The sequence below is a fragment of the Kogia breviceps genome, chromosome 18 (genome assembly GCF_026419965.1).
Source record: "Kogia breviceps isolate mKogBre1 chromosome 18, mKogBre1 haplotype 1, whole genome shotgun sequence".
Lineage (NCBI taxonomy): Eukaryota > Metazoa > Chordata > Mammalia > Artiodactyla > Physeteridae > Kogia > Kogia breviceps.
In genome coordinates, this window is record NC_081327.1 from 39553134 (window position 1) to 39577499 (window position 24366).

At 36.5% G+C, this 24366-nt stretch overlaps 1 protein-coding gene across 2 annotated transcripts in view; it reads left to right on the plus strand.

The window, feature by feature from the left end:
• Positions 1-21637, plus strand: part of CBFB (core-binding factor subunit beta) — a 62586-nt gene extending 40949 nt beyond the window's left edge. The window contains exons 5-6 of one of the 2 annotated variants that reach the window (XM_059045988.2): positions 6324-6419; positions 20632-21637. In XM_059045988.2, coding sequence (XP_058901971.1) covers positions 6324-6419; positions 20632-20700 — 165 coding nt within the window. In that variant the 3' untranslated portion in view covers positions 20701-21637. Of the gene's footprint in view, positions 1-6323; positions 6451-20631 lie in introns of both variants that reach the window. The other variant, XM_059045989.2, reaches the window with a different exon arrangement.
• Positions 21638-24366: the final 2729 nt, after the last annotated feature.

The window sequence follows — 24366 nt, forward strand, 5'->3', positions numbered from 1 at the left end:
ATTCAGGTTCAAAGTTAAAATTACTAAACATCAGGGCAAGCCTCTCTGGCATTTTCGTCCTTGCAGCCTTTTTTTTTTTTTTTTTTTGCGGTAAACGGGCCTCTCACTGTTGTGGTCTCTCCCGTTGCGGAGCACAGGCTCCAGACGCACAGGCTCAGCGGCCATGGCTCATGGGCCCAGCTGCTCCATGGCATGTGGGATCTTACCGGGCCGGGACATGAACCCGCGTCCCCTGCATCAGGGAGGGTTGAGGCGGACTCTCAACCACTGCACCACCAGGGAAGCCCTAAAATTCTTAGGAAAGACTCTCTGCTACCTTGATTTCCACAGGGATAAGGAATACCTAATTCCTTCAGAAAAACAGTAAATAATTGGCAGTTTAGAAGGCTGTTTCTGTAAGAAGTGATACAGCAGATTGAATTTATGTAAGGGTGAATTTCAGATTGAGTTGACTTCTAAAACTGAAATATTTTATTAAAGTGATAGGTAAAAATTTAAAGTTTAGCCCACAGTATTTTCCATACTGATAATTTCCCAGGCTTTGTTGCCCTGGTCCACAAATTGGGCTTTATCACTATAAAGTAAGTACCAGCTGTTGTCATAGTATACTAATATAATAATAGGTCTTAAATAATATAAAAATTTTAAAGCAGGGGATACCAACCATTCAGTCAATAGTCAGCACTTCTCTGGAGCTTTCCCCATCCCCCAGTCTTCTGGAAGATAGTAAATGTAAAGAGGCAATGAAGTATTGAAGTTAAGAGTAGGCGCTTCATGGTCATGTAATTGTGATTCCTGGCCCCACCACTTACCAGCTATTATGGACGGTATGTCTGTGTTCCCCCAAAATTCATATTTTGAAGCCCCGGCTTCCAATATGACTGTATTTGGAGATAGGACCTTTATGGGGTCTGTTAAGGTTAAATGAGTCCTAAGAGTGGGGCCCTGATATGATAGGATTAGTGTCCTGATAAGACATGCACAAGGGAGCTAAGCTTGCTCAATCTCTCTCTCTGCCATGTGAGAACAGAATTCTCCAATAGATGCTCAGGTACCTGGTAGGCTAAGAGATAAACAGAGGATAGTCACAATTACGGTTTTTTTTTTTTTTTTTTTTTTTTTTTTTTTTTTTTTTTTTTTTGCGGTACGCAGGCCTCTCACTGTTGTGGCCTCTCCCGTTGCGGAGCGCAGGCTCAGCGGCCATGGCTCACGGGCCCAGCCGCTCCGCGGCACACGGGATCTTCCCTGACCGGGGCACGAACCCGTGTCCCCTGCATCGGCAGGCAGACTCAACCACTGCGCCACCAGGGAAGCCCCACAATTACATTTTAAAAAATTAAATTGTATAAGTGTTTCAACTGAAATGTTTTCACAGGTATTGTCTTTTTGCCTTTGTTCAGAGTACCTTTGACAAACGTTGGCAAGGATGCGGAACAACAGTTGGTGTGGTGTCTGATTACATAAAGTTGATACAACATATGACAATAAATACTAAAACTGCACATGTGTATACCTATGATCCAGCAGTTCTGTCCTGAGGCGTGGTATGCAATGGGAATGAATACATATATTCATCAAAAGATAGGTACTAGGACATTGTAGCGGCATTATTGGTTAGTAGCCAGAAACTATAAACTGCCCAAATGCCCACTAACAGTCAAATGAATAAATTGCATGTTCATACAGAGAAATACAATGATAATGAAAAACTACAACTAGCATACCAGTATGGGTGAATTTCACAAATACATTTGAGTGTATTAAAAAAGCACATGCTATATGAACCCATTTATATGAAAGTACAAAAATAGGTAAAACTAATAATACATGTTGTTAAAAGGAAGGATAGTGGTTTATCCTTGGGAGAGGAGGATAGTTCCTGGAATGGAGAAGACAACCTCTGAGAGGCTGGTGCTGTTCTATCTCTTCATATGGCTTTTAGTTACTGTAAAGTTCAGTTTCTGAAGATTCTTCAAGCTATCTTTTAGGACAGTGCTGTCCAGTAGAATTCAAATGTGAGCCACATTATGTAAATTAAAATTTTTTAAAAGCCACATTTTAAAAGGTTTGAAAATTATTAATTTTTATATTTTATTTATCCCAGTATATCCAAAATATCATTTGAACATAAAATCAATATAAATATTTATTGGGCTATTTACCTGTTTTCATAACAAGTATTTGAAATCCATTGTGTATTTTCCACTTACAGACTCAAATTAGCAACATTTCAAGTAAGCAGTAGTCACACCTGGCTAGTGGCTACAGTATTGAACAACACAGCCTTAAGATATGTGTACTTTTTTGTATGTGTAACTAGTTCAATAAAATGTTTTAAAAGTCTCCCACAAATGAAGATATTTCTGAGTATAATTGTATAAACTCAAAATTGAACCATGTTTGCTGATTGTACTTTCATTTCTTTATTTTCTGTAATTTGTAGGATAAATTTCAGTGTTATCTTTATATGTTTGATTTTCAATAATTGCAATTCTCTAAAAGCTTGAAAAACTGAAAAATTTGGCGATTCACCATTGAATACTTTAATCAGAGATTTCCAACTAATTGAACAAAATATAACTGAGGACTCATTTACAAAAAAAAAAAAAAGATCAATGCCGTTTTAGGAACTAGGTTGATTTCATAGAAGTTCTTCAAAGGCTCAGATTTCTAAAATCCAAAGTGCCTGTATAATGTCATGTGAATTTACTTGTATTCAGCATCAGCTTTGTCACAGAAATTTTATAGTTTAGTCACTTTAACTATGGATACATAAATATATTTGTAATTTATGCAACTCTAATGTCTAAATGATTGGTAGAATACCTCACTACTTTGGATAAGAATTGTTTGGATAACAATTATGAATTTCATGTGTACCACAACTAATTACTAGTAAATTTCTATTTCATAGTTTTAAAAATTCACTGAGAATGTTATTTTTTATGCAGTGTTTAAATGTTTGCGCCACCAACATTTGTATTTGTTTTATCAGTTTAAGAACCGATAACTTTATTTTTGTACTTTTAAAATTAGCAGTCACAAAAATATGTTTCACCTTCAATATAATGACCTTCCAAAAGTTCTATTTTGATTCTATAATATGATTAGAAAAATGGAACCGTATTGGATTGAACAGATTTTCTTTTTGAAGTACCTAATGACACTGATGTAAAACTGGTATCTTTTAGCTTTTTGCAGGGTTTTTCTGTCAGCAAAGCCAACATATGAACAGCTTTGCTTTTTGTATGTTGATGAGAATGTGAGTGAAAATTTAGAAGAGTCGTTTGATTTAAATAAAGTTATGTTTTACGGAATGGTGTTAAATGTACCGTTTGCAGCTGCACATGTTAAATTGTCGCTTTTGAAGTATATGTTGATGCTTCTTCAGCAGATTTATTTCTTTTGGTTTTCATGTGATCAGTGATACCATTCTGGTCCCCACAGAGAATAGGAAATTTTGTTACTTTGTACAAATTATGCATTCATCAGCTTTCTTGGAAACGAATTTGATTCTTAATTTTTCATTAAATATATACTTCTATTTTTAAATTCATTGCACAGAAAGGTAAGTATTACCAAACTGTAAAATAAATGTAGTTGTAGATTTAGCAATACAATAAAAACAAAATCAGTGTAGCAAGAATGGTTAAGAATAGTCTATATATATGCTCTATGAGAGCACTGCTAGGTCTTTATTTACCACATGGGTTTCACAAGCACCCAGGCACCTTTTATGATGACCCCACCTGACTACTTTGTGCAGACTGTGGTATAGACGGTGGAGTAACAGGCTAGTGCAAGTAGCTGGTGGGGACCGGAGTGCTGAAAGCCTCCCACCACCTGAGTCTGGATAGGGTTATTTGTCCCTACCCATTTGAGCACACTTTATGGGTGAGTGTATAGTTTTATCAGTAAGTACCCTTTATGCTGTCCTTGAAAGGGAGGTGTTACTTAAGTTCACAACAGGAAAGGATCAGGATAACACTGGATCACTGATCTTCTTTCAGATTTAACCATTTAAAGTGCAGACTCTGTTCATTTCACATCTTACTAGGAAAGACCAAGATAGAAACTGGAATTAGAGAATAGAGAGCTACCAAATCTCTCTTAGCTTATTTTACTACAAATATTAGTAATAATACTTTTTTTTATTTTAATAAGGTAAAAATCTATGATCATTGCTAGAATACACATTAGTGGCTAATAACTTCCTTAGGGAGTTAGATTACATCTTGTGTTATATGTTCTCATTTCATCTTGTAATCCTTTACTATACTCAGTCACAACTGATAATTATATATTGATTTTTGTAATTATTTGTTCATTGTCCACCTGCCCCTCTAGACCAGAAACTATAAGGAAAAGCACCATTTGCTCCCACACATTGTATGCATGGCACCCAGCACAGTGACTTGGGCATAATAAAGACTCACGGAATATTTGTGGAATAAATGAAAAAGTGAATGAATGCACAGGACAGAAGGAATATCCTGTTATCAGCAGACCTGTCCTGGTTGATACCTAATCAAATAAGAGAAAGTCCTTGGCATTTGGGAACAGTGTTCTTTTGCAGGTGCCTCTGGCTTATGTAGTACATTCTGAGAATACAGTTGGTATTTATAGTAATGTTTATTAGTCACGTGTAAATTTTACATGTTCACAAATGCTTATAAAAGCATTTATTGAGTGTTGTCAGGTAGTGCACTTAAGTATTTTATATGTTATCTCATTTAATCTTGAGACATAAGTATTAATACTACATGCATTTTACATGTGAGTTTACTGAGGCTTAGAAAATGAAATACCTTACCCTGGGTCACAGAGCTAGTAAATGCAACATAAGAATGGAGACTTGATCACACCTTTCAGTTTTGTTTAAGTTATATAGACCTTGTGTCAGTGAAAATTGCAAGTATCAAACAACCCGACTAACAGAGCCAAATATAGGATTTATCACACAGAATAAAATATCAACAGTATGCAGTTCAGGCAATTATATTATCAGGGGCTGTGGGTCTTTTCATTTTCCTGCTGTACTATGCTCAGTCTGTGACAACATCCCCAGTATTATGTTTGCAAGATGGTTGCTGTATCTCTGGTCATTGCATCAGTTCCCAGGAAGAAGGAAAGGTGACATGTCTCTTAAATGACTTTCTCAGAAGGCCCATTCATTGACTTACACTTCTATATCATTGACACTTCTATATCATTGGCTGGAACATAGTTACCTGGCCACCTCTTGCTGTAATGAAACTAGGAGAGTGAATATTGATGACTTTTTTGGCATTGTTTTTGATATTTTAGTTTCTTCAAGTGTGCCATTGAAAATCCTAGTGTTGAGAAGTGCGTGACTGCAAATCACACACTTGAGCATCCTGTGCTGTAGACAGCGAGGGAGCTTTAAGTTGGGGAGTGTTGTGGTCAGATTGTGCTTTAGAAGGCATGCTCTGATGGCTGTGTTTTGGAATGGGGGATGACAGAATGGAAACAGGAAGAGACTTTGCAGTAATTTGGGTGAGAGATCTTAGGATCCTGAACTAGGAAAATGTTTGTAGGAATGAAAAGGAGCCTAAAGATTCAAAAAATAGGAGGTCAGATGGATAGGATTTGGTGTTTGACTGGCTCTATGGAGACAGGGGGAGAGTGAAGTGTCAAAGGCAGCTCCGGTTCTTGGCAGAAATGAGTGAGTAGTGCCACCATCCAGACTAAAGAAGTGTAAAGGGAAAGTGTAAATTGGTTACCTTTTAGACACAAGAAGTTTGAAGTATCAGGGTTTCCTTCAGATCTTTATCCATTAGTTGGGAAAGGATTAGGATAGATTTGTTATATGTTACAAATAAATTTTTCTTGATAATATCCCTTGGAATTTTCTTGTTGTCTAGAAGTTTCTAACATTTGTACAACCAATTCTGTTAATATTCTCTTTTATATTTCTGGCTTTAGTGTCATACTTAATGAGTGCCTGGCCTGTCTTATCCCTACACTGTAGAAGTATTTAAATTTCTTTTTCCTGATACTTTATGTTTTAAATATTGACTTGATCAGGATTTTACTTTGGTGAATAGGATAAGGTAAGGACAGAAAGGGAAGAACATTTTCAGTTGTTAGAATATGACTGAACACGATTACTATTTCCAAGGTGTTATAATAGAACATGAAAATACTGAAGTTTTTTTTTAGAAGTTGCTCTGACTTTTTTTATGGCTTTGATGTTTTGAGAAATACTCTGCTGTTCATTTCTTACAAAAAATAAGACACCCCCACATTTTTTTTATTATAAATCAACATTAAAATATCTGTTTCATATATTCTTATGACAGCAGGAGGATGCATTAGCACAACAGGCCTTTGAAGAGGCCCGGAGAAGGACACGTGAATTTGAAGATAGAGACAGGTCTCATCGGGAGGAAATGGAGGTGAGAGTTTCACAGCTGCTGGCAGTAACTGGTTAGTACTTTCCCCCAAACTCTCAGGCTCTATTTGTGATGTTTGTGCATAATGATTTTAAATAGTTTAGTAGTTAAATGTCTTTCATTTTTTAAAAGTTGTACTCTGTGACTTTGTGTTTATTAAATGTAATTGCTATAAAGAAAGTCTTAATTTTAAGGTTTTACATGAATTCCTTATTTATTGGTCCTCAAAGATTTTATTTTAATAAGGTATATTTTCTATTAATTGATTGATCCAGATATCTTACCTCTTTTTTCTTAATTATCTTTCAGATTACATGTAAAAATTACCTTATGTTATCTTAGGATATGCATTTTTAGAACATTATTAAAACTCTCTGGGAGTAACATTATTTCCCAGTTTTCTATAAATATTTGTCTTGATTTTGTAACATTATAATTTTCAGTCATTTGTATAGTCTCTTCACTAGAGGAAAATTTATTTTCAAACTACTCAAAGAATGGAATTAACCTAGACTATTTTTCTTTTAACTTTTTTATGGTAAAGTACACACCAAATCTACATCAAAAAATATGTAGCTTAATTATTAGAAGGCTAATAACACCCTTATAACCATCCAGGTAAAAAAAAATAAAAATGTGACAGTTACCCATGTGTACATCTAATTATGACCTTTTCCCTCCCTTCAAAAGTAATAATTTTCTCAATTTTTATAGTAATCACTTCCTTGTGTCTTTTTATAGTTTTATCATCCATGTCTACTTCAGTCTTAAACACTCAAATTTAGTCTTGTCCAGTGTTTAAATTTGATATGACTATCAGCGAAATAGAATAATTTCCAGGCATTAAAAAGAGTTCTGCAGACTGGTTGCACAACAGTGTGAACGTGCTTACTTAACACTACTGAACTGTACACTTAAAGATGGTTAAGATGGTAATTTTTATGTTTGTAATTTTTCCACGTTAAAAAATTTTTTTAAGTCATTGTTATATAGTAGAGAAAATGTTGTTTTTTCATTCACTAAATTATATGTACACTATTTAAATTAAAGTAAAAGTGTGTGTGTATGTGTGTGCTTATACGTGTGTGTACAAAGACAGTGGTTAAGAGCCCAGACTCTAGAGCCAGATGGCAAGATCTGAATCTGGCTCTGGCACTTTGTCACCTCTGACAAATTATTTCACCTTTCTGTGGCTGAGTTTCCTCATCTATAAAATAGGGCTAATTTTGCCTATCTCATAGGGTCATTGTAAGGATTAAATGAGTAAATACATGTGAAAGCACTTTTAGAGAATGTGGCACTGACTAGGTGTCAGCTGATATTATTGGTATTATTTCATATATATGTTAAAATATTTTTTAAAAAATAACTGAAAAAAATGAAGCCTACTTAGTGGTTAATGTATGAAATAAAATTATTATCTTTTAATGGTTGATATTTCCCTTTGTCAATGAGTGAATTGATTTAGCAGGCTGATAGCAACTGATGATGTCCCCAAGAATACTTTCTAGCTAGGGGGAGGGACAGGAGGAATATAATGCAATACATATTTTTCTTTGAAGCTTTTACTTTTCTTTTTTTTTTTTTGGCTGCACCATGCGGCATGTGGACTCTTAGTTCCCCAGTGAGGGATCAAACCCGTGCCCACTGCAGTGGAAGTGTGAAGTCTTAACCACTGGACCTCCAGGGAAGTCCCTGAAGCTTTTACAGTTCTTGTGATCGAACTTCCCATGGCATTTTCTTTGAGAATCCTTGTATCTGTAATAGTGAGAAGTTTTCGAATGTATAATATGCATTTGTTAGCTTATACTTCTGAACCTTCTTCCTCATGCTGTTCCTTCCCTGACTGAGAATTTACTTTTCTACCCATTCAAGGCCCAACTTATTTGTCAATCCCTTCTCCAATCTTCTTAATCATAATTAGCCTTTCTACTTTTTCCTTTCCAGAGCACTTCTCATTTCTATCATTGTTCTTACTGAACAGTATGTTAAAACAATTATAAAGTTGTCTGTACTCCACCCTGGTGTGATCACCAGTGAAGTGGGTCCCCTGATTTTTTGACCTCCACATTACCCACCACAGTGTTTTGTACATTTCATTTAGTTGTCAAATGGAGAGCTTCAAAAAATAGCTCCTACTCTGCCTGTCTGAAAACTAGAGCCTGTACTTTAAAGTAGAATAATACATGTTAATGGTCTCCAGCAAGATTTTTAAATGTTTGTAATTTGTTGGTTTATATAAACTAGGTAATTTATTAAGTAATGAACTCCAACTGTGTTGTGCTAGATTCTGCATTAGGGACTGGGAAATATATAGAGGAAAATGCATGGTTTCTGTCCTTGAACATCTATCAGTCTCTTGAGGGGAAATAGATGTATAAACAGATAATTGCAGTCTGCTTTAGCAGCACCTGTACTTAAAGGGGAACAGTGGCAGTGCAGAGGAAGGAGCCCTTACATCTGCCTCTGCCTGGGGGATTCACAGGAGAATACACTTGTAGGGATTTGAAGGAAGAATGTGAGTTTGCCAGCTAGACAAGCTGGGGAAAGCATTCTGGACAGAAGGAACAGTGTATGCAAAGGAGTGAAGGAAAAAGAGATCTTGCCATGTCAGAGAACATGATTGGTCAATCTTTCTAGAGCAAGCTAACATGGCTTTACATGAATATAAGAATTGTTTTAGGGGCTTCCCTGGTGGCGCAGTGGTTGGGAGTCCGCCTGCCGATGCAGGGGACACGGGTTCGTGCCCCGGTCTGGGAGGATCCCACGTGCCGCGGAGCAGCTGGGCCCGTGAGCCATGGCCGCTGAGCCTGAGCGTCCGGAGCCTGTGCTCCACAACGGGAGAGGCCACAACAGTGAGGCCCGCATACCACAAAAAAAAAAAGAATTGTTTTATAAAAAGTGCTGTTCAGCTACATTATATTTGAAGAATAACTATTTGACAACTAATGGAACAATTAGGAGTTTTTTTATATGATTTGCTTTAAATAAAATTCTAGATTAGTTGAGGCTAAGAATTATCTTCTCTAAAATGTTAATTTGATTATTATAAATAATGTTACTTGAAGAAAAACATTTTGGTGTGTGAGTTTATATGTGCATATGTTTGTATTTGTGTATGAACAAAAATGTAGTCAGTTGCTAGAGATGTCAGATTATTTGTTGCTCAGATAGATTGTTTCTAGTGAGTTTTATGTCAGTGATTGAGCACGTGGGCTTTGTAGTCAGGCGTAGTTGAGATTCCTGGTCCATTAATTGCTAACCTCTCTTAAGTGCGTTTTCTCATAGAAATTGTGAGAATTAAATGGGTAAGTGCTTATAAGGCACTTAGTATGGTGCTTGATATGTTTACGCCTTCAGTAAATAATAGCTCTAAAGTACTTTTTTAGCACTAAAAGCTCTACCACAGTGCTGGTTCAAGTTAATTGAATTATCTGGCTAACAAGAGCATCGTTTTAGTTCTCTAAAGTGTATCAGGGCACTTTCCCTGCATTATGACCTAGAGCATAGAGAAAATGGTTAGATTTTCATCAATGATTTAAGATCCATAGTCCCTTATGGCAGTAATTTTAAAAGTTCTCGTAGAGAACTGTTATCTGGAAAATTGGGCGGGAATCTGACTCCAGAGCTTGCACTGGCAGTCTCTTAGGGGAGTTTTGGGTATGCGTGTCTTTTGGCACTTTGTGCATGTGTATTTTGCTTCTCTTTAAAAAAAAAAAAAAAAAATCATGACAGATTCCTAATGTCAGCTTATTTCTTGTAGTTTACCTCCTTTCTCCTAAAAGGAGAACATTGGAGGAAAATGTTGCATTTTTTCCCCTGTATTTCAAACATTAAGGGCATCTTACAAAATATAATTGAGCATTCTTTTTATTTGTTTGTTTTTAATTTTGTTTTTTAAAAAGTAACAATTTTATAAAAAATGGTTTTCTTACACTCACCTGGGTAAAATTCTTATTACATTTGAAGAAACTGAGACTCTGAGAAAATTTAATTGACTTGCTCTCTTTTCAAAGAGTTGGTTAATGAAAGGGAGGGTGAAGACTTAAACTACCTTCCTAAGCAGAAGTTCTCCACAAATACAGCCCAGCACTGGGAAAAGAATTTCCACATCACCCATAAAGATGATTAAGTTGAAAAATAAAATCTGCCAGAACCAGAAGAAGTTAGAAACCATTTTGCCTGGAAAAGAAAAAACTGAGAAAGAAAAGAATAATAATGGTTCTAGTGGGTGGTCCTGATGACTGACTAAAGACAAGGGCCAAGGAGCAGTGGTAACTCTTGGGTGGCAGTAATCCAGTAAATGGTCCTTGGAGGCTTAAGATCCTGGCAGCACAGAGGCTTATGGATGTCCTACCCCTGTTTGGATAACCTCTGAGGCCTCTAGCCCTGACATGCTAAACTTGTAACAGTGGTGCTCATCAACATTTAATATATGTATCTGATTAAGGTTACTCACAGTGGGAAGCAGAACTCCAAGTGGTTTTGGTTTTCCCCAGTGTCTTTTAACCTGAAATCAGTTCTAAAACTCCTTGAGTGATTACTTTTCATTGTTTATCTTTTATACCTTTTGAATTTTGTATCATGTGCATCTGTTACCTATCAAGAAGAGAAAAATTGTTGCTAGTGTTAACACAGAATGATGAAAACAGAAGATTCTAGAACTTGCTATCTGTTTTCTCTGACGTATAGGCAGTTTTAAAAAATGTGAAATCCTGTCTTCGTTTGAAATTTATACAGAACCTTAATGTATAAAATAGCTTAAAGGGGCACTGCTCTGGGTGAAGCAGGGGTAGGGATTATTCTGGTCACCCTCTAGAGTCCCTGGAGTGTGTTCAGGGAACCCAGTAACTGGCAGAATGTAACTTGAGAACCTTTGAGGTAGTAGATGAGGATGAGGCTTCTAATAGATTGCCCTGGTTTTGAGTCCTAGCTCTACTTGTTGCCATGTGACATTGGGAAAGTTGCTTATCCTCTTGACCCTCATCTGTAAAATGGAGCTAACACCCTACCTCCCAGGGTGCTGCCTAACTCAGTATCTGACATTTTAAATGGAACTCATTGGAAGCTAGTTCCTTCATCCTCTCTTTCTATGCACCTTGGCTCACAAGGTATCTGGAGTGGCAATAAAGGAAGGCATATCCTAACTGTAGACTCTGAAAGTCAAAGATATGTCGCCAAACTATTTTGTATCCTGGTGTTTGTTTCTTTCTTTGTTTTTCAGCAATAGCAAAGGATCTTGAACTTTTCTGGCTTCTCTTGGGGTTGGGTAGTGACAAGAAGAGGGTTCAAAGAGGGAACTTCCCATGTTTGGTGATATTATATTTCTTGATCTGGAGGCTAGTTACATGGGTGTGTTCACTTCCTGAAAATTCATCACTCATATATATGATTTGTACACTCTTCTGTACTTTAATAAAAAGTAGACTTAAAAAAAATAATAATCACAGACATTTCTTCTGTAAAGTGCCTGCCTGCCCATTGATATCTGTTGCCGCATAGAAGTGGCCCAGTACCTTTTTACCTGAGAATCTTACCATTATTTAAAACTGTTGACCTGTTATCCATGGCAGTCCTTCAGGTTACACATCTCTATAACTGTAATTCCAGTACCTTACTTTGGGATTTTGTGAAGGAAGATTGAGGCTAATAAGGTACAGACTGAGTGCTTTGGTCATAAATAAGTTGGAAAGATACCTCTGTCATCTGTTTTATAGCAGCTCATATACACTATTGGTGTGTCTAGGGACTGCCTTCAGCTTCATTGGCCTCTTAACCTAAAACTGTGATACAGTACTGTTGGCTCTTAATTCAGCTGCAAGGTGACAGGGTGCTGAAAGAGATTTTCTCTCTGCCATTACCTAGAAAATGCTTTCATTTAGTTAGGTTATAAAAGCGTTAGCAAATAAATTGTTAGCTTTAATGTCAGAGAATGGGTAAATAATTATTGCTTATTCTGCTATAGGCAGTTTTAAAAGTAAAGTTCAGTAAATCATATGAGAATTTTATGCGGAGACTATTTGGAAATGAAAACAAGCAAAAGACTGTGGTTTTTATATTTGTGTTTTGTGTGTTTCTGGAGCCTTCGATTCTGTGTGGTCCAAGAAAAAAAATCACAACCTCTATTTATTTTAAAATCCCACAGACTTCAGTTTTCATATCACTTAACTCTACCAACACTTATTTTTATGTCAGGACAAATGAACATAAATGTCTGTCTCTTCTGGACCTTCCTGAGGTGTGTTTTAGGTATAGGCAGTAGATGAAAGTGAACCGAGAATATGAACTCAGACTAAGAATGAGAATCGAAAAAAAAAAAAGAATGAGGGCTTCCCTGGTGGTGCATTGGTTAAGAATCCGCCTGCCAATGCAGGGGACATGGGTTCGAGCCCTGATCCGAGAAGATCCCACAGGCTGTGGAATAACTAAGCCCGTGCACTTCAACTCCTGAGCCCGCATGCCACAACTACTGAATCCTGTGCACCTAGAGCCCTTACTCTGCAACAAGAGAAGCCACCACAATGAGAAGCCCATGCACCACAACGAAGAGTAGCCCCTGCTCGCCACAACTAGAGAAAGCCCATGCAGAGCAATGAAGACCCAACTCGGCCAAAAATAAATAAATAAATAAATAAATAAGAAAATCCTATTAAAATATAAAATTTTAAAACAAAACCAAACAAAAAAGAATGAGAATCGGAAGAGGATTAACAAGGGAGGACAAGGATTCTAGGCCTGCTGCTCCCATACTAAGAGAAAAACAGGGTCTTGGTTTGGTCTCTTATCATAAGCGATATAGGTTTTATTAAAATTTATTTTGTTTTAACTTTATTTTAGCCTGTAAAAGTTACTGTTACCTGCAGGATGCAGATTTTTTTTTAACATTTGAAAAGTTCATACAGATAAATTGGGAAGTTATGAGCAGCTTTGTTGTGATAGCAACAGCATGAATGCTTACTATGTGCCAGGCAGTATATGCTGCAATATTTGTTTTACACTTGATTCTTAAATGCTGTTATAAGATGTATCTCAATTTTGAGGAACTGAGGCTGAAAGAGGATAAGAAGCTTGTATAAGCTCACATTGCTAACTTGGTAGAGCCACCCTAATCCAAGCCTGGAAATGTCAGTTATTTCCACTGTCTCTTTTATTTTAAAATTGCCACCTTGTATTTAAAGTTTTCCTGAAGTTGTATACTTTGTAAGAACTGTATTTTTTGATGTGCCAGTTAGACCAGCTCTTGCAGTCTACTTATCTGACAGGTGTTTATGATTGTCTGCTGACCTTGTTTTTACGTTTTTAATAAGTTTGGAGAAATTGCATTCCTTTCTCTCATGTCTCTTCCAGCCTTAGCAGTCGGGAGAAATAGCAGTGACTTAGGAGGCTGACATTAATACTAATTGGAAGTTAAAGGTTTGTCTTTTTAGAGTTGTGAGTTTGTGTTCTCACTGCCACCACCTAACTCTGAAACCTTGGAGGAATCATTTAACATTCTTGGTCTCAGGCCTATCATCTGTAACGTGAGAATTGAACTAGATCTCTATAAAGTACTGTGCTGCTCTAAAATTCTGTCATGCCATGTTCTGACTTTTAGCCAAGTGTCAAACATAAAGTAATTTGCACATTATCTGGATATAGTATACACTCAATAAATTGGATCTATTTTTAGTTATTAAGGCATTTTCTCATGAAGAGTTTTCTGCAGTTTGATGATCTTGATAACAAAAGAATGGAAATCAGCCAGGTTTTATTCATTTTCATTTGGGTAGCCCTGCTCTTGGCTACTTCTGCACAGCCCAGACCAGTAGGGAAAGCTCCAGTATCCGGTGAATATTCTTTGTATCTTCATTTTGAACACATCCTATGATTGCCATCTAGAAACTGGATTTGTCATGTTTCTGGGTGATGGTATACTGAAAGAAAGAAAATAAGAGCAACTCGTAGTGAGGGGTCTGTAGTAAAATTTCTAGATTTTAATACTTATTAATATTAAAACAGATTTGTATTCTGAACAGGCTCATGGGTGTCTGCTTTATATTAAAACCCTATTCTGAAATAGCTGTTAATAAAAAGTTAAAATCAAGGGCCTGTTTGGATTGACTGGGGAAAAAGAAACTAGAAATTACGGACTTTGTGTTTTTAGAATAATCGAGTTCAGAGAGTTTCTTTGCCATCATCTAGTCTAGTTTGTTATTCATAGAATTCATTCTAAAAACATCCAACCTCCGTTAGAAAACTGCTACGGTAGAAAGCACTGCTTCCCAAGGCAGCACATCCAGTTGTTGAATTCCAGTCCTGTGGAAGCTGTTTCATTAACCTAAATGTTTCTGTATTTGTCTCCTTCATAAGACAGCCCATACATCGTCCTCTCTAGCATTAAATTTCCTCTCAGTCTCCCAGCTCTCTCATTCTTCCCTCTTCTGCTCTCATTCATACTCTGTCAGACTTATTTTTTTTATCTTTGATTCTCCTTCATAGTGTGTTCATTTACAACTTCCTCATTCCTTCTTTACAATGTAAATAGAAACGAAAAACACAAGTAAATAGCAAAACAACTTTTCTCTCCATGCTTTTACAAAAAATATATTTTAAACAAATAAACCCATGGCAACCTCTGCACAGCCCTGACCAGTAGGGAGAACTCCAGCTGCAGATGACTGTTCTTTTGTCACTCATTTGGAGTCATCCCATTATTAAAATAATTTGAATATTACTCTTATCCCAAGACAAAAGCTGAAATATTCTTTTCACCAAGTATTACTGGTAGGTTAGTAGTAATTTATAAATGTATAATTAGGATTGATTTTTCTCCGTGTTTCTTCCTTGCTCAGCCCCTTTCTAACCTTCATTGACTGAAACCAGATGCTTATATCACCATCTCTAATTTTGCAGAATTGATCAGTCCTTACATTACATTTAACATTGATTCTGTATGGAACATAAATTGTTTTCCTAATGCATATGCATTCCATAGCTCTTTCAGTCTGTACCCATGCAGCATAACATTAACCTGACTAGTTAAATGAAAGGAATGTGCTAAAATTTAGTCAGCATGCAGTCTGCTAATAAATAGTTAAGATTTGCTAGAGAAATATATCACAGTTTATAAGAAAGACCAGGGAAGTTAGTGTTGGGTTTTATATGATTTGTTTGAAAGTGAATAAAGCTGTGTCATTTCTGTCTAAACAACATTAACCTTCTTGAGAAATGATGGTGTTAACTGGAGCTTCTGGCTAAACATGATTTTACAGTACAGGTGTGACTTGTTAAGCTGTTTCTTTGAAGGTCAAGGATGCTCTTTCTCTAATTGTTTTAGATCTTAACCATTGAAATCAGAATATTTCTATTTTTGGTTAAATTTGTTTCCAAAAACTGACAGATAATGGACAATCAATTGGTGATAATAATACATAATTCCATTTAGCTAAGGATTGCACAGGTAATTGCAGTTAATCCCAGTTGCTGGCATTGAATAGAGGTGGCTAAAACAAGATCCACATAGGGGCTTCCCTGGTGGCGCAGTGATTGAGATGTCCGCCTGCCGATGCAGGGGACATGGGTTCATGCCATGGTCTGGGAAGATCCCACATGCCGCGGAGCGGCTGGGCCCGTGAGCCATGGCCGCTAAGCCTGCGCGTCCAGAGCCTGTGCTCCGCAACACGAGAGGCCACAGCAGTGAGAGGCCCGCGTACCGAAAAAAAAAACAAGATCCACATAAAAGATGATGGTGGCTTGGACTAGGGTAAGAGTGGTAGAGTTAGTCAGAAGTGGTCAGATTCAGGACATATTTAAATGTAGAGATGTCAGAACTTGCTGTTGGGTGTGAGAGATGTTAAGGGGTTTTTGCCCTTAATAATAACTGGTAAAATGGAGTAGCCTTTATCTAACATAGGAAAACTGTGGGCTGAGGGAACTAGGTTCTGTATACAAACAGATGTTTGTGCTTGACTGACATTTGTAGTAACTAGAGAACACTTATAGAAGAAAGATGCATTGGAATTTGTGAAAGAGACTGAAAGTAAATATAATGTGTGGATCAAAGGGGGGGCACTATGTTATTTTAAAACTTTATATTAGCAGAGAGTGTCATGCACGGTATGTTAGTTCTTAGATGTTCTCTATTAAGTAATTTGCCATAGTTTAAACAGAAATGTTTATTCTACAGTGAAACTTGAAATCCTCAATGTTTATGATTGTCAAGCCTCTTAGTTGTTAAGTATTGTTGTAAAGATACTTCTGAATATATAAGTGCACCAAGGATTCTAACATACTTCCGTTTTTGCTTTTGAGACAATACTTTATCCATAGTAATTCCGAATTTTATTTCTTGAGATTGAGATTCCTAGTTAAAATCCAGTTGGCAGAGATGGAATTCAGTCAGAGATGAAATTCAGTATTACATTTTTCAGTCATATAATTTATAGGCCATATACTTCTGTGTGACTCAGTTTCTTTATCTGTAAAATGGATAAACAATAGCACCTATGTTATAGGTAGTTGGCAGGGATTAAATTGGTTCGTCCATGGAAATTGCTTAGAACAGTGCCCAGCATATAGTTGGTGCTCAATAAATGTCAGCTATTTTTTAAAAATTTTATTTATTCATTTATATATATTTTATTGAAGTAGAGTTGATTTTTTTGCTATTATTTGTGTTAAATTTATTTTTTAAATGTCTTAATATAACATACAACTTGTTTATTGGAAAAAATAACATTTGGTAACAGTTTCCTAATCTGGTATTGGAATTCCTTTGTTAACTTTTTTTTTTCTGGTTGTCTCACAATAATTTTCTTTTTTATTGGAGTATAATTGCTTTACAATGTTGCGCTAGTTTCTGCCGCACAGCAAAGTGAATCAGCTATATGCATACACACATCCCCTTCCTCCTGTACCTCCTTTCCCCCCACCATGCCACCCAACTAGGCCATCACAGAGCACCGAGCTGAGCTCCCTGTGCTATACAGCAGGTTTCCGCCAGCTATCTTTACACCTGGTAGTGTATTTATGTCAAACCTAATCTCCCAATTCATCCCACCCTCCCCTTCCCACCCTGTGTCCACACGTCCGTTCTCTACATCTGCCTCTCTGTCCCTGACCTGCAAATAGGCTCATCTGTACCATTTTTCTAGATTCCACATATATGCATTAATATATAATATTTGATTTTCTCTTTCTGTCTTGCTTCACTCTGTATGACAGACCCTAGATCCATCCACATCTCTACAAATGACCCAATTTCATTTCTTTATTTTTCTTTTTTTTTTTCATTTCTTTTTATGGCTGAGTAATATTCCATTGTATGTATGTATGTACCACATCTTCTTTATCCATTCATCTGTTGGTGGACATTTAGGTTGTTTCCATGTCCTGGCTATCGTAAATAGAGCTGCAATGAACATTGGGGTATATGTGTCCTCCTTTTTTTTTTGGCTGCATTGGGTCTTCAATGCTGCACGTGGGCTTTCTCTAGTTGTGGCGAGCAGGGGCTACTCCTTGTTGTGGCACGCGGGCTTCTCATTGTGGTGGCTTCTCTTGTTGCGGAGCACAGGCTCTAGGCACATGGGCTTCAGTAGTTGTGGCCCACAGGCTCTAGAGCACAGGCTCAGTAGTTGTGGCTCACAGGCTTAGTTGCTACACGGCATATGGGATCTTCCCAGACCAGGGCTCGAACCCGTGGCCCCTGCATGGGCAGGCGAATTCTTAACCACTGCGCCACCAGGGAAGCCCTGTGTGTGTCTTTTTGAATTATGGTTTTCTCTGGGTATATGCCCAGTAGTGGGATTACTGGGTCATATGGTAGTTCTATTTTTAATTTTTTAAGGAACCAACATACTGTTCTCCACAGTGGCGGTATCAATTTACATTCCCACCAACAGTACAAGAGGGTTCCCTTTTCTCTGCACCTTCTCTAGCATTTATTGTTTGTAGGTTTTCTGATGATGGCCATTTTGACTGGTGTGAGGGGATACCTCATTGTAGTTTTGATTTGCATTTCTCTAATAATTAGTGCTGGTGAGCATCTTTTCATGTGTCTCTTGGCCATCTGTATGTCTTCTTTGCTGAAATGTCTGTTTAGATCTTCTGCCCATTTTTTGATTGGGTTGTTTGTTTTTTTGGTATTGAGATACATGAGCTGTTTGTATATTTTGAAGATTAATCCTTTGTCTGTTGCTTCGTTTGCAAATATTTTCTCCCATTCTGTGGATTGTCTGTTTGTCTTGTTTATGGTTTCCTTTACTGTGCAAAAAGCTTTTAAGTTTAATTAGGTCCCATTCACTTATTTTTGTTTTTATTTTCATTTCACTAGGCAGTGGGTCATAAAAGATCTTGCTGTGATTTACGTCAAAGGGTGTTTTTTTCCTATGTTTTCCTCTAAGAGTTTTAGTGTCTGGCCTTACATTTAGGACTTTAATCCATTTTGAGTTTATTTTTGTGTATGGTGTTAGGGAGTGTTCTAACTTCCTCAAAATACTAGCAAACAGAATCCAACAACACATTAAAAAGATCATACAACATGATCAAGTGGGATTTATCCCAGGGATGCAAGGATTCTTCAATATATGCAAAACAATCAATGTGATATACCATATTAACAAATTAAAGAATAAAAACCATATGATCATCTCAACAGATGCAGGAAAAGCTTTTGACAAAATTCAACACCGATTTATGATAAAAACTCTCCAGAAAGTGGGCATAGAGGGAACCTACCTCAACATAATAAAGACCATATATGACAAACCCACAGCAAACATCTTTCTCAATGGTGAAAAACTGAAAGCTTTTCCTCTAAAATCAGGAACAAGACAAGGATATCCAGTCTCACCACTATTATTCAACATAGTATTGGAAGTCCTAACCACAGCAATCAGAGAATAAAAAGAAATAAAAGGAATACAAATTGGAAAAGAGGAAATAAAACTGTCACTGTTTGCTGATGACATGATACTATACATGGAAAATCCTATAGATGCCACCAGAAAACTACTAGAACTAATTAATGAATTTGGTAAGGTTGCAGGATACAAAATTAATGCACAGAAATCTCTTGCATTCCTATACACTGACAACAAAAGATCAGAAAGAGAAATTAAGGAAACAATCCCATTTACCATCAGAACAAAAAGAATAAAATACCTAGGAATAAACCTACCTGAGGAGGCAAAAGACCTGTACTCAGAAAACTATAAAACACTGATGAAAGAAATCAAAGATGATATAAACAGATGGAGAAATATACCATGCTCCTGGATTGGAAGAATCAATATTGTGAAAATGACTATACTACCCAAAGCAATCTACAGGTTCAGTGCAATCCCTATCAAATTACCAATGGCATTTTTCACAGAATTAGAACAAAAAATTATACAATTTATATGGAAACACAAAAGACCCCAAATAGCCAAAGCAATGTTGAGAAAGAAAAATGGAGCTGGAGGAATCAGGCTCCCTGACTTCAGACTATACCACAAAGCTACAGTAATCGAGACAATATATGGTACTGGCACAAAAACAGAAATATAGATCAATGGTACAGGTAAGAAAGCCCAGAGGTAAACCCACACACCTGTGGTCACCTAATCTATGACAGAGGAGGCAAGAATATACAATGGAGACAAGACAGCCTCTTCAATAAATGGTACTGGGAAAACTGGACAAGTACATGTAGAAGTATAGTTGATTTACAATGTTGTGTTAATTTCAGGTGTACAGCATGGTGATTCAGATATATATATATGTATACTTTTCCCTTATAGGTTATTACAAAATACTGAGTATAGTTCCCTGTGCTATACAGTAGGTTCTTGTTTGTTATCTATTTTATATATAGTAGTGTGTAAAATGTCAGCTAGTATTAAAAGGGAACATGGGAAAGTTTGCTTCTGAGGTGATTGGATCATGTGTTCAAGTTAAACCCTTTATTCCCAAAGCTATAAATGTAGGTTTGTTGCTCTTTTATCACAGTACATATTTTGATAATGTTCTTTTGAATATAATGAGATTTTTTATTCTTGGATTTTAAGGAAACTTTAACAAAATATTTCATACATAATCTAAATTGTTCTTTTTCTTCTTACATGTGGAGAAACTGGCTGAAAATTTTTTTAGTTGCAAACTTTTCTTATGTGCTACTGTAAAAAGTTACAGTATTTATTAGCACTTTGATTTTCAAAACACGTTTTAACCCTAAATTATGATTTTGTCATTGCAGGCAAGAAGACAACAAGACCCTAGTCCTGGATCCAGTTTAGGTGGTGGTGATGACCTCAAACTTCGCTAATTAGTGGCACAAAAGATGTGCGCCCCCATCTTTACATATTCATTTCTAGTCTGCAGAAATAATTGATTAAAAGACCAGAAACTGTGATAACTGGAGGTACTACGGTCTATTTCTCAACCTTAGGCAGTAACAAGACATCACAACTTCCATGGTTTTGCACTATGATATAATACCTGCATTTCTAATTTTGTATGCATGTAGCCAGTAATTATTTGAAATTTTCTTCTATGCAAGCTTACCTTGTTGACATTATTTTAGTGAGTTGAAACTATCCACTTATAAAGCTCTTTTTTTCCACCATTTTAATTTAAAAGTTCATGTCATTTTAAAACAGGTCAAGAAATTAAAATTTTTATCAGAGGGTTTTTTCCCCTAATAAGTTGCCCTATTTTTTTTTAATTTTAGATGTGTTGGTTATACAGCTTCATTTTAGATTAATGTTCTTGGTTTTTTTGTTTTGTTTCCCGTTTCCTTCTGTGTTTTTATAGTCTATGGCATTTTAAAACTGCTGATGGTTTGCATTATTTACAAGCTAAACACCTAGTAGCATAGAGCTGTCTGCCACACGTTCTAACACAAAGTTTACAGTTGTTAAAGTTGCAGTATCCTTTTAAATGTTGATAATCAGCTCCTTTTCTTTCCTTTTTAAACAGAAAAAATTTTAATTGGTATTAACTCTGGTCTGCCCCAGATCTGTTTTAGATTCTGTTTTGTATTCATGAGTTTGTGTGGAGATATTCTCCATAGATGATAATATTCTACTGAAATGCCTAAAGAAGTCACAGGCTGGCTTCTGTTTTATTCAGGGATTTTTTTTTTTTAAGTCAATCAGAAAAGGGATACTGGAGCTTCTTCATGTATGTAACAGCATATTAAACTGGAGACAGTGATGAATCAGCTACAAAGGTAATGTTGTATTAAAATCATGTTTAAGATAGCTGCTTTTATGTGTATTTTATAATGCATGCTTTTGTAAAAACAGTTCTGGGTGATGAAAGATTAGTCTTAGAAAATGTACATCTGTGCAGGGGATACATTTTCTTCCATTAATTATTCTGGAAAAAAATTCACAGGTTATATATATGGTATTTTCCAAAAGGACTATTATAGAACCTTTTGAGATGAATTAGTATAAGAATATTTTTTAAATAGGCTCACTATCAAATTGATTGCAACTTTTTTTTTTTTTAAATACAAGACTGGAAAAAAGTGCTAAGTCATTTGGCACCTCCTTACAAATATTTTTCATGGTCACATTCATTAAATGTTACTACATTTCTGAATTTTTGCAAAAATGTATTTTATCAAAATAGAATGGCATTATTTTAAAGAGTTGGAAAAACTGACATGGTCAATTCAGAAAATGAACTGAAGTCTGAATAAGGTCATTGCATTTAAAACATATATGTATACTTGACTGATGAGGGAGGTGTGACTTTCATTGTATATAGGTCTTATAATTCATAAACATATCCTGTATCTCAGAAGAAAAATATTTGTTATATATTTGAAGTCATGCATGGTAAAGGAGTATGTTTAAATTGTTATAAACAATAATGCATCATAAAAGACCATGCTGATCTTGTGTAACTAAGTACTATGAATGAATTTGGTTGGTATTTGGTGTTGTGCAGCTCACATGTTTACACACTCAGTGCCCTAATTTCCCCTGAGGGAATCACCTTTTAAGTGGTCCTTACAGTGCTATTTTAAGGTTACTTTATCACAGAGCTCCTTGGTTTTTGACTTCTGCACTTAAATTTTTTCTTTTCTAATAACATGATGATGGCTCATTTTTCTCTATTGTTTCTAGCTAAGGGCTTTCAGTCCACCAGTAACTAAGATCAAATGTTATTAAATGTTCATGTTGCCATCCTTCTGTACATACTGTCACTTAGCATTGTGCTGCTTCCATCTGTCTTAATGCTGGCATTAAGATCATGAGCCCTTTTTCTCCAATAGTGCAGGCTTTGAAAACTGCTTTTTTTTAAGTTATTGGTACAATTTGATATTTTTCCATAATCTGTATTTAAACAAAATTACATCATTGCATCATCTTTTCTAAATTCATCTTCATTAAAACTTGCCTTAAGCTACCAGATTGCTTTTGCCACCGTTAGCCATATTGTGTGTTTGTATGTTTAATTTACTTTCACAATAAACTTCTGTGTAGTGAACTTCTGGGTTTTGGCTCTTTATTAACATAATCCAGCAATTTCTGTTCTGATGTTTATTATGACATAAAAATTGATTTTGTTTCTGAGCTGTTCTTGCATTCTGCTTTTTAACCTTAAAATAAAAACCACCACCAACAGCAGTGGCATCTAGTGGTCATTTCTGTTAATTCCAAAGAAAACCTTTAATGTATATAACACAAAGAATACTAATTTCCCAGTGTATATTATAGTTTTCAAAAAATCTGCCTTGATTTACCCATCCTATGAGGTATGACTATAGAGTAGTGACCTTGGAGGGAAGGAAGAATTCCAAAAATTACACATCCAAATAACTACCATCTTTCAAACTATTCATTTTAGGAATATACACTCAATTTGATTGTGCTGGTATCATTTCAGACATTCTTAGGACTTTCCTTGGCATTTTCCTACATCAGAAAATTAAGTCTTTGACTCTAGAAGTATGTCCTAAGCTTGATCCATAAGGGAAAATTTACTTATTCACTACCAGACTTATTTCAAATAACAAATACCTTTAAATGCTGAATTGGTACCATGAAGCAAAATTCCAAAGAATAAGATTCATACTCTGAGGGTTAATTTCAAAAATTATTTGAGCAGTAGCATCATGGTTTCAATAAGTATATCACCTCTAGAAACAGGTATTTGGATATTTTTAGTTTGGGGCTACCTGGAAAAAGAAATATCTTACTTGATTTATGCATCATTTGGCACTGGGGAGCTTTTTCAAGCTATAAGCCATTGTATGGTTTATCCATTGCTACAGAACACATTGCCCCAAAACTTGGCTTAAAACAGTAAACATCATCTCACAGTTTCTGTGGGTCAGAAATCTGGAAGAAGCTGAGCCCAGTGGTCTGATCCAGGGTCTCTCCTGAAGTTAGAGTCAAATTGTCAACCTGAGCTATTGTCATCTCAAGGCTTAATTGTGGCTGAAGGATCCCCTTCCAAGCCTGCTCATGTGGCCATTGACTGGCCTCAGTTTCTCACAGGCCATTGGGTGTAAGCCGTTGATTCCTTGTTAGGTGCCGGGGATGAAGAACTCCTTCCTTGGCACGTGGGTGTTTCCATAGGGCAGCTCATGACTTGGCAGCTAGCTTTCCCAGAGCAAGTCAAGGAAGAGTGCATGCCTAAGATGAAAGCCACATCTTTTTTTTTTTTTTTTTTTTTTTGCTGCGTTGGGTGTCTTTGTTGCTGCATGCTGACTTTCTCTAGTTGTGGCGAGCGGGGCCTCTCCATTGTGGTGCGCGGGCTTCTCATTGCAGTAGCTTCTCATGTTTCGGAACTCAGGCTCTAGGCACACGGGTTCAGTAGTTGCGGCACGTGGACTCAGTAGTTGTGGCTCACAGGCTCTAGAGCGCAGGCTCTGTAGTCGTGGCACACGGGCTTAGTTGCTCCATGGCATGTGGGATCTTCCTGGACCAGGGCTCTAACCCGTGTCCCCTGCATTGTCAGGCAGATTCCTAAC